Source organism: Gavialis gangeticus, unplaced genomic scaffold (assembly GCF_001723915.1).
Source record: "Gavialis gangeticus isolate Ggan-Ray unplaced genomic scaffold, GavGan_comp1, whole genome shotgun sequence".
Taxonomy (NCBI): domain Eukaryota; kingdom Metazoa; phylum Chordata; order Crocodylia; family Gavialidae; genus Gavialis; species Gavialis gangeticus.
The window spans coordinates 58,941,895-58,953,740 of NW_017729022.1; the positions used below are offsets into that span (position 1 = coordinate 58,941,895).

General features: G+C 42.6%; 1 protein-coding gene across 2 annotated transcripts in view; it reads right to left on the bottom strand.

Moving 5' to 3' along the window:
- The window catches only part of VEZT (vezatin, adherens junctions transmembrane protein), a 129,638-nt gene that overhangs the window by 22,374 nt on the left and 95,418 nt on the right, over window positions 1–11,846 (bottom strand). For both annotated transcript variants that reach the window (XM_019515066.1, XM_019515065.1), the window contains exons 9-11: window positions 10,019–10,212; window positions 2,642–2,742; window positions 884–1,091 (exon numbers count right to left, since the gene is read on the bottom strand). In XM_019515066.1, the coding sequence (XP_019370611.1) occupies window positions 884–1,091; window positions 2,642–2,742; window positions 10,019–10,212 (503 nt within the window). The remainder of the gene's footprint in view (window positions 1–883; window positions 1,092–2,641; window positions 2,743–10,018; window positions 10,213–11,846) is intronic.

Here is an 11,846-nt window from a genome sequence, read left to right on the forward strand (position 1 = left end):
AACACTGAAAAATGCAAGGTTCTCCACCTAGGGAGGAAAAACCTGCAGCATCCTTATAGGCTCGGCAGTGCTATGATGGTTAGCACTACAGATGAAAGGGACTTGGGGGTCATGATTGACCACAAGATGAACATGAGCCTTCAAATGTGATGTTGCGGATAGTAAAGTGAGCAAAACGCTGGCTTGCATCAATAGATGCTTCTCAAGCAAATCCTGGGACGTCATTCTCCCCTTGTACTTGGCCTTGGTGTACTGCATCCAGTTTTGGGCTCCACAATTCAAAAAGGATGTAGAGGAGCTTGAGAGGGTGCAGAGGAGAGCCACGCGCACGATCAGAGGTCAGGAAAACACTCTATGATGACAGGCTGAGAGCCATGGGGCTCTTTAGCCTGGAAAAGTGCAGGCTCAGGGGTGATCTGGTGGCCACCTATAAATTATCAGGGGTGCTCATCAGGATCTGGGGGAATGTCTGTTCACCAGAGTGCCCCAAAGGATGACAAGATCAAACGGTCACAAACTCCACCATGACCGATTCAGGCTGGACGTAAAGAAGAACTTCTTTACTGTCGGAGCCCCCAAGGTTTGGAATAGACTGCCGCCAGAGGCAGTTCAAGCACCCGCTTTGAACACCTTCAAGACACATTTGGATGCGTATCTTGCTGGGATCCTATGATCCCTGCTGACTTCCTGCCCCTGGGGCAAGGGGCTAGACTCGATGATCCTCTGGGGTCCCTTCCAGCCTGAATGTCTATGAAATCTATCTATCAAAGGCTCTACTACAGTTGAACACAGTTTGCATTCTAGCAACACAGTCAGAAGTTGACTGCAAATAGACATACACCCTTCCTTCGAGTGCCATTAATTTACCAAGAATAATGCTTACCATGGTCACTAAATAGTAGCTGCTTCCATTTTTGCCTTTCTGCCTCCGAAGCCTTAAAACCCAACACAGATTTCAGTTCTTGTAATACTCTTTTAGACTCTTCCCTCTCATGTCTTTGTCTCTCCCTCTCTTCCTGGGAAAAGCAGTAAAAGTCATCTGTTCTGTATTCACTGTCCATATCTGTATCTTCAACATATGCTTCCAATTCCTGAGGAAAAAGAATAAAGTTGTTTTTTTCACCTCAAGAGTCCCCATGGCCCAGTTCTAAGAGTTGCTGTATAATCTTTAGCTTCCAGATGAGGTCATGCTAGACAAGTCTAATCTGCTTCTGCAGTATTTCCAAGGTAGCACTCTGCTTATCTGCTCCTGGTCTGCCAAGCTCAGAAATGAGGTACTGAAGATGTCCTGAGAGCACCCCCTGGAGCCACTCCCAGGCATGCTGGAGACAAATATCCTGAGACCAGATGCAGGGGTGCACTCAGAATGGTTTTACAGCCTCATTTCTGAGTTTAGTGGAGCAGGAGTGGATGGGTGGGCTGCGCTTTGCTGCAGCGCTCTCAAGAACCCTGTGTATGCAAAAGAATCATGTCTTTAAGGTGAAAGAAAACAACCCAAAACCGGTTTTGATAAAGCATAACTTAATTGTCCCAAAGTGAAGAAATTATATAAACCCTCTAAGACTACATAGGACAGGGCTGTCCAACTTCTGGGTGGCCAGGGGCTGCATGCTGTGCAAGCTGCGGATCAAGGGCTGGTGGGGCCCTAAGCTAGGGATTCCCAACCTGTCTATACCATGGCCCACCAAATTGTGGACTGGAAGCGGCTGCAGCCCGGCAAACTGTGGACCACCACATGAAGGCCCATGGCTGGAATTTCCAGCCAGAACACAGGTAAAGATACCTCCACCCCGCAGCCGGAGGGGGTGTGCCCAAACCTCAATTGCAGCTGCTGTAGGCCCTGTGGGAGGAGTCACAGCCTCTCTGGCCAGCTCTGCAGAGCCCCAGTTTGCCGGTCCGCGGTCACTTCCGCTTAGAGGCCCCAAGCTGAAGTTTTCTTAGCTTATGCCTAAATCCGGCCCTGTGCAAATCCAAGGGATGTACGCTGTGCGGGCTACTTGCCATGTGTGTAGCTGCTCCCTGACGTGTGTTGTATAGGCAGAATGGCTGTCCCTGCTGCACATGCAACGTAGGCAGCTTGGTCTCCTCCCTGAGATCCCTCACACAATTCTGCTCTGCCCCAGAAGCCAGAAGAGGGAGCTGGAGCCTAGAGATCCCAGCCACTGAAGCAGCAGGAGCAATGGGGGGAGTGGTGGCCAGGAAGGAGCCTGCAGGTTAATATGCAGCCAGAATGTTAACTTCTATTGGCTGTATGTGGCCTGTGGCCCACCAGTTGGACAGCTATGACTTAGGGTAGAACAAATAAGAATCCTTTATCACCTTCCTTTTCTTTGGTTGCCTTTATTTGTTTCCTGGCTGGCACATGAAGCAGCTAGATTCCAAATGAATTTCTTTGTTAAGTTCTTTGTTCTGGGGCGGGGAGTTCCAGCATATATTTCAATACTAGTTCTATGCACCGCATATGCTGATGGAATCTCTCACAAGTCCACTTAAGAAATGTATCATTAGCTGCCCACCATGCCTGCCTTATTGAGTAAGGTAAGATCAGTGCCTGAGCAGCTGAAAATGAAATGGACAAGAAAAACATCAGTACTAAGAAAACCCCATATATAATATTTTGAAAGCTTCTATTTATTCTTACCTGCTCTTCAGGGACTGGGTCTTTGTCCTCTATGTGCAGGGTGGACTCTAGTAAAGGTAGCATGGTACAGTGTGTGTTATCAAAAGTTACTTCAGGTTTACCTTGAGGAAATAAATAAAGATGGATGAAGTGCTGAAATGAATAAGCAATCGAACTTCAGTAGTTCAGTGTGGTACTGCCTGCCGCAGAATAACTCGAATGTAACTTAAACAAAAAACACACTTTTACTTTTCTGAGCAACTTATAAGAACTAGCTTACTAAAAGTTTGACGATACCCTTCAAGAATTATTAGGAACTTGGCAGACATTTTACATTACTTTACATTAAGTTCAGAGCATTGACGGGTTTGCCATGTTTTTTTTTTCCAGTTATCTGAATCGTAAGAATTGACAAAGTTTGAAATGAAATACATGTAGAGGTTAACAAGAATTTCCTCTATATCCTTTATATTTGGAATGCTTGCTCAATAGGAGTGCTGGTCCAAAGCAGATGCCACTCCTTAGATGTGCCCACAGTTCTGCACTTAATGTATTACCACTGCACAGGTATGCAGAATGCACTTTTACAAATACGGTGAGATTCTTTTGCACCTGAATACATCAATTAATGCGTTTAAACTTGACTTATGACAGTCAGTAGAAAGAAAAATACATTTTCACGTTAACTTCAATTCACTGCATTTCCTTCTGGCAATGAAAGATTGGAGTAAATTTGGGGCCTAGACATTCTAAAGATGAATGGAATAGAAATGCCTAAGATAGTAGAATTAATTTATAGAAGTGGTCACTGTGGTAAATCATAAGGCCCTTTTGTCCCACAACTAATCATGTTCTCCTGAAAAAAAATAATTACGTTCCTATTCCTTTAAGTTTAGAAGATAACCTGAAGAGTGAGATGTGAATTACGCCCCAAGAGATGACAAGATCAAACGGCCACAAACTCCACCATTACCGTTTCAGGCTGGACATAAGGAAGAACTTCTTTACTGTCCGAACCCCCAAGATTTGGAATAGACTGCTGCCAGAGGTGGTTCAATGACCTACTCTGAACGCCTTCAAGAGACATTTGGATGTTTATCTTGCTGGGATCCTATGACTCCTGCAGACTTCCTGCCCCTGGGGCAGGGGGCTGGACTCGAAGATCTTCCAAGGTCCCTTCCAGTCCTAAAGTCTATGAAATCTATGAATGTAATCAATGTAATTCCAACCTCCTGAGTCTGCAGTGTGGACCAAAAGAACTAAGATGACAGCTGGTTTTTTTCATGTCAATGGGAAGCTATTGCTGAAGTTTAATGCATGACAACATAAATGACAACAGTGTTAGCTATTTCATTGCTGATCAGTTTGGGATAAAATTATGCTGTATGCTTATGCCAAAAAACCCTGAAAATGCTTCTTGTACATCTTCAAGCACCAAAAGCTGCTGCTACTATCTAGCAGGCCATGGTCAATCCTTTCGATCTTGGTGTACATGTAAGAGGTCTAGTCAGGTCCCTGATGAACCTGCTTGTACCAAGTCCTGTAATCATCACACCAAGACCTTCAACATACATGCCGAGGAAAGAGTATGGAGGAGTGGAGACTGCCCAAGATGTAACCATCCCCCCCTTATGACCACTGACACAGAATCCAAAGGCCAGACTGAGTCCAGATAGTCAGTGCCTCAGTAGTTGTAGCTTCTGCCAGACAGCAACAGATGAGAACTGCTGCTGACTGCCTAATGCCTAAGCAAGGGCAGACTTCTGTCAGAGTGATGCCCGTTAGCTTTTTTCCAACCAAGGAGTAGCCACAAGACAGCGGGGGCTAGGGTTGATGCTGCTACCATCTAGTCAGTTGCTAAAAGCATCAATTTGTTCCCTGGACCTTTTATGTAATATAGTTACACATTCTCAGTTTATATGATGAAGTTAGCTGTCCCCTACAAAAGCTCATGCTTCTCTGAATTGGCTAGTCTCTAAAGCCCCTGGCGAGTGTTACAATTGTTAATCATGCAATAAACTGTAACGTGTCACAATGTTCAAACAATATACCACCTGATAACAAAGCTGAAAAAATGGTGATCCAGCCTCAAAGATGTTATTTGTAAAATATACACTATCTTTGCAGCTTGTATGTATCACACTTTAATTTGAACTTGTGGCATGTTATTAAGGTGATAGTGCTTAAGCAGGTTCTCCAGCATCCCAGGATGGACTGCTCCCTGCCCCTTCCCCCACTTTCTGCAAGGGACATAATTCTGCTGCCACAGACCACAGAGGCAAGAGATGTCATGACTCACCCCCTTCCTCCCTTTCTCCAACCAGCTTTCAAGGCTGCTTCTTTAAGAAGCCATTTAGCACCTCTCCATGAAAGCCAGAGTGTAAACAAACATTCAAGTAACATATTTAACTTGTCTGACAGGTGAGAGATGGGAAAAAGCACCTCATGAGGTTGCTGGAGAGTTCAAGCCCTGGGGTTGCTGCCCTTCACTGCTTGCACTTCTCATAGATCTCTTAGACCTGCACAAGGGTCAGGTGAGCAGCTCCTTCCCGCAGGAGGAACCTAGCTGACTTCTCAATCTCAGCACAGCTAAAGGCAGGGATGATAGCCCCTGTCAGCAGCTCTCCAGCTCCAGTTGCTGGAGAGAGCTGACAGAGCAAATTCCTAAGGCACATCTTCCTCTCTGGATAACTTACCCTGTGGATGTGAAGCAGGGCACATGGCACAATGTTTCCAATGAGTGATATTACCAGTTACTTGATGGAAAGGACATTTGTCAGGGGCACAGGGTGCCATCCTACCTTACCTTCTGCCTGATTTTGGATTAACATGGCTAACTACATCTCTAAAATTTATAAATCTATATGCCGGAAAATAAAACTGTGACTGGGGCATAAAACCAAATGGGAATATGCATCAACAAACAGCAGTGGTCACTGTACCTGCTGTATAATATAGCTTTGTAGCCAATTTATTTAAAAAATGGGGGGGTTAAATTTTATTTTTAAACTGCTACAGTTGCTGAATTTCTTGTCTGATGGATTCAAACATTGCAAAATCCAGGAAGTTAACAGCAGAGCATTATGGTCTTGCTTATAAATACCTAAAACAGATGTATATATCTGCAAGAATTCAGAGAAACAAAGTTCATGCAATGCCTTAGCTAACCCTAAATAAGCTATTCCATTTTGTATAAGGAGAAGCAGATGATTGGAGGTCCAGAATGTGAAGACTCAAGTACTGAATCTGTTGTATAAGAAAGGGATATGGGGAGAGAGAGCAGTCCATTAAAAGGTTTAGAATAAGCTTTAGAGTAAGAATAAGCCAATGAGTTTCAATGAATCAATCACTGATATATTTTAGTAGAAATGAATTTTCCTGCAGGTAATAAAAAAACACCACTTCCTCTCAGGGGCTGTTAAACATCTGACAGCATCAGTGATTAATAAAACTAGTCCTATTAAAAGACCAGCAGGAATGATCAGAGAAGAAGCTGGAGAATTTTTGTAATAATTATCACACAAGATAACTTACATTGGCATCAGCATCCATACAGAGCTGATAAGAATACATATGAAGAATGATATTCAATCAGACAGGTTTAACAACAGACACATTGATGAGAAGGATAAAACTTAGTAGGTACCATATACAAGTATAGGAAATATAGTATTTAGGACAGGAAGCATGTAGTCAGTTCAATGAAATCTAGCAAGGGCCAATTAACTGAATCTGCTCCACGCACAAGCTGATGCACCTGGCACTGCACTGCATGCATTTGCATAAATGGCAAAATGCAACTCAGTGCTGAGAAAGTGGCGACGGTGCACTTTTGAACTAAAACATCTTCTATGTGTTTTAGTTCGAAAGTGTGCTGCTGCCATTTTCTCAGTGCTGATGTGCATTTCATTATTTATACACATACAAATGCTGCAAGCAAGCATGTATATAAATGCCCTTATTTACAAACCTCTGACTGCCCCCCACCTACACTGCTGTGACTTGCCACTAGAGAGCTGGTGAGCCAGGACAAGCTTCTATCTCTGCTCTATGGAGGAGAGGGATGAGGGGAGGGGATCCTGGGATACTGGAGGACTTCAGCTTAGGCAGCACATCTGTAGGGAATAGCTACACCTTAATGAAACAGGAGTTGGGTGGTGGGGATCAGAGATAATCCTGCTCTGGTGTGGTGTAACTTTGAGCTGCATAATGGCTAGGGACAGACATTCAAAAAGCCTGAGCCTGAATCGATTCAATCTTTGCAGGTTATTATAACTTGGTTAGGCTTAACTGGTTTGTAACTGGACACATGCCTGCATTGGCTCGAGCTAGAAGCCAGGGGTGCTAGAGCAACCCTGCTGAGCTGAAGGGGACATGGCTAGGCCCCGGTAGGACGTTCTGATTAGAAAGGTCTGCCTGCACCATCCCAGGCTTTGCCCCACTCACTGCTCAAGGGGTGGGAGTGTTGCCAGCCCCCAGCCCCCTGCTAGCACTCTGAAGCAAGGGTGTGTGTGCAGTGCATGCATCTGTTGATGATACGGAGCTTTTCAATCTCCCTACTTCTTTATAGTGTCTGTAGCAAACTGACAGGTAAGTGAGCCAGCAGGGAGCTGATAGTAGTGTTTATCACCCCATCAGCAAAACAACAGCCTCTCTTCATTAGTTAAAACTCTTCTTAAACAGCTTACCAAATAACCTGTTGATTATCTCCAAAAAGCTTAAGCGGTCACTGTTCTGTCTGCCTGTCCCAGTGAAATTGGAGACACACACACAGACACCTAGCATACCACATGCCTAGGGTCTGTAGGGCTGGGGTCCATGCTGTGGGAGATGGGAGGGAGGAAGGGGGTATTCCTACTTCAGCAGCAAGGGGGGTGGGAGGGTAGGGCAGGGAGAAGCCAGGCACACCCTGATGTGCCTACAGTCTCTGCCAGAGCTCCAGCCAGGGAGTGAAGGGGTGGGGGCAGCCCTGCTGTGGAGCAGAAAGCCCCACCCAACTCAGACAGCATGCCAGGATGCTGGGGGTGTCTGGTTTATTTTAAACCAGCAAGGGGTCTGGGATAAACATTGCATAAACTAGTTTGAGCCAAATCAGCTAAGTCTGATACTACATTCAACCAGGTTTATCTCAAACCTGTTTCAGCCATTTTCAAACTGGTTTATGTGCATTGACCATCTGTTCTGTTACAGGTTTAAACTAGTTTCTGATCACTTACACCAGTTTATGTGTAATGTCTGTCCCTAGCCCATGATTGCTTAACACCACTTTAAAGTGTTACTGGGAAGACAATCCAGGGGTTAAGAGCTCTAGGAGCTGCCCAAAACTACCATGTAACAAGGCCCTATGTGTTGACACAGGAATCCATACAGTTAAATACCAAACATAAGGATATGCAGAACTAGACAGATGAAAGGCAGCCATCTAGGGTTCCATATTTAAGATAATAGAGAGTCCCACATGACATTTTCATAATTGGCTGAGACTAAGTGTATAACACTCTTCACTATGTTCCAGGTTAACATGGGGCCCTCTCCTCCACAACAGTCAACCAGCAGTCTCCTTTAAACAGTGTACTCATTACGAAACCAGAGAAGAGACAACCACATGCTGATATGCTAGCCAGGCAAAACAGGGATGGAGGAAGAGAACCCAAGCACTATTGCTGCCTAGGGCACCAATCTATCTAGGACTGGACCCATGGAAAAAATAAATTGAAATGTTGATTATAATTTACATTTAAAGATGGAAAAGCAAAAAACTCTAAATTCATATAACAAAACATGGCAGAACTTTACAATACATAGATGTTTGCCACTTATGCACAGTATATAAATTATAGAGTTTGTCCCCAAAGGCTGGATCTCAAGTGTCAAAAATGGTTCTCCTTCTAATACCCCCCCATAAACTGATGTTGAAAATGACTGTCCCACTGCTCCTAACACGGACAGATGTAGTTTAACATCTATTGCAGGAAAAAGTGCTAGACAGCAAAATTCAACAAGGTATTCTTTTCAACAAGTTATTTTACCATGGAGTTCTCTCCACTACCATTATCAAAAAAGGCTCATTTGGTATTCCACAAAGGATATTAAAAACAAAACACAATTTAAATAATTTCAGCAAGCAAATATCTATATATACAGGAATCACCTTTCTAAAATGTACAGGAGACATTAAAAACACAGATTATGCTAACCTGTAATAAGCGAAAGTCATATTACCCTTCAAAGAGCAATAAAGTAAAGAGGAAATGGAAACAGGACATGCCTACATGCATGGCTGATAGGTTCTTAGTTCACATAAGTTAAACCAAGCAGGAATATACCAAGAAAGTCTAAAAAAAGTCAAAACACATCATTGTTTTTTTTAAACAGCTTCCAAAAACTAAATCAGAGCATTTATTACAAAACAGATGGAAAACTAACAGATTTCCAGAAAAGTTCCAGGATAGTAACTGAAAGTGAAATATAACATACTAGACCCCCCCAAAATTACATTTTGAGTTTTGCTAAAATTGGATTTAAAATAGGAACCCCCCCCCAAAATACAAGGGGTCCTGCATTAGAATAGGCTATTAAAACTTAAAAGCAGGGTTCTCAAGCTCATCCTATTGAATTCCTCTATTTCTTTACAGAAATCAATTTGATTTACTCATCTATAAACTAGCCATACTGTCATTAAAAAACCCCCACAACTTTGCTGTCAGTTAAGTCAACCATTGTCTCTCCAAATTTTAAATAAAAATGCCTTGAAATAAAACTCTCCCCCTACCCCTGCGCCAAAACAAGTTGCATTCACAAAAGTGGACTGGAAGCATGCCAAAATCTTAGGCATCAGATTCCAGTGGCTAACTCTCTGATACTTTCTATGGAGCCTATGTTGCATATTATTTTACACATTATTTTTTACATATTATTTTATATCATCTTTTCCTTCCCAAAATAGTCTTTTTGCTTTTTTGGGAAAGTAGATGAATGGTTATCATAAGTTGATCTCTTTCATCTTGTACAATTTCAAATGTTTTTGGGGAAAGACAAGCAAGTCATTTCTCCAACTTAAGCTATTTTAGGCAATTAAAGAAATTAATCTATGACCTAATATTAAAAAAATCTGTGGGTGCACTGATCAAAATCCTGATCTTTCATCCTTCCTTGGGAAAAAAGCAGCTCACTAATAAACAATATGAGCTATATTATCAATTTGGTGCCATCTGAATTTAAGAGCCTAACAAACTTTTCAGCCCTCAGAAATAATAATTATTAATAAAGTTAAATAGAGTTCATTTCAGTTGGACACTTTGTAAAACTATAAGCAACAAGAACTTCAGCAAACAAAACTCACATATTTAGTTAACAGGGTAAATTAAATGGTTACTAGAAGATGGTTATTTAAAGTACCTTTTATGTCTGGGTTTCTTCGACCCATTTTTTCCACCTGAGAAATGGCCTCTTCCCAGCAGCTGTTGCTCGCTTGGACGTGTGGCTGAATCAACTTTAGTTTTTGTTCAAGAACCTGATATGCCTCTGTTGGTAGTTCTTGTGTCTCCTTAGAACTAACGAGTTTTTCGAGTTCATCCTCAAGAATTATTACCCTAGGTGAAGAGGATGGGAAAATATCATACTAACATATCTGAATCTGTGTTTTAAGATTTCTTCAAGTTTTACATTAATTTATACCCTGCTTTATGTTTACTTCCACCACATTACTGAACTGAGGTGTAGACCTGTGGTACCCACCCCATCCAGCCCCACAGGCTGGATGAATGGTGCTGATTCAGAGGCCAGATCAAGTTGGCCCCCAGGGTTGGTTCACAGCTAAATCATGCCCATGGATCAATTGTGAGTGCTAAATTTGACCATGGATTGATACCACCGACCAACCCCACAAGTTGGATCCAGCCATGGACTGCCCCTACCCATAACAGGGGCAGGGAAGCTCCACGCCAGAGGCAGCCATGATGCACAGGGCAACATCAACTACCTCCAATGGCGATGGCATGCAGCCCTGGTTACCCTCCTTCAGTTATGCTACTGGGGCTCCCCAAAGGTCTGGAAATGTGGTACTGGGGGAGTGGTGGCATCATTAATTACCATAATTTGAGGAGTGGAAGCTCAATGAATGCTGTCACTGTTCCCCCAATGCCAAATTGATGCACCTGTAGGGAACTTCAGGGGCTGAATGACATGGCTTCATGGGCCAGATCTGGTCTGTGGGCCACAGGTTGAGCACCGCTGGTACAGATAGATTCAGAATGCTGTCCCAATGTTTTTTAAGCAAAACTTCCACATGAAGAGATGTATGGCTCACCTCAATTTGATTATGGTAATTATTACATTTAAGATGCTCTGTGTTTATTAACTGCTGCAGTACAGTCTCCCTTACTACCTTTTGGATCCTCCCCCCGCCCATTTCCCCTCTTCCTTCCCTGCTCTGCCAGTTGTCTTCCTAATTTCCACCTTTTTACATTCTCACTGACATCCTGTCATACTTTAAGCTTCTTTCATTCCTTTGAGTCTCAGAACAGCAGAGACTTCCTATTCCTGAAGAACGGTGATTGCACCCAAAAGCTTGCAAAGAATTTTTTTCCAACTACTCATTTGGTCTAATAAAAGATCTCACGTTTACCCGAAGACCCTTGCTTGATTAATGCATTTAAAAAATATTTAACATATAATTATTCTGAGTTGAATTTTCATCTAAAATAATTGGAGTATTGTTGCAAAATAGACAAAAGACAAGCACGCTTTCAGGTGTTTTCAAAGGGAGTGAATAAAGAGATGGAGGGTTTTCCTGAATCTTGCTTTGTAAGTTCACCATTACCAAGGGGGAAGAAAATATCTGAAGATTAGTAATGTAACAATATCAGATTTCACCTAGGACAGATACACTCTGGCTTCAAAACATGACAATATAGATGGCTATCAAGCTGTAGAGTGCTGATTCCACAGGGATGGGCACCGTATCAAAATGTGTATAAAATAGAACCTTTCACTCCCAAATGAAAACTTCTAATTCCAGTCATTTCCTCCTCTGAAGATGGATATGGTATGCCCTGATAAACATTCATCTCAATCAATAAATTATGAAAGAGAACAAACTTGTTATATCTACAGTCACTTAAACTAAAAGGTAAGTTAACTGGTCAGATCTCTCTAGAGGTTTCCAAACACCTCCTAATAATGACTTCATTCCATAATTTTTCAAAATGTGCAATTTACAGAATTG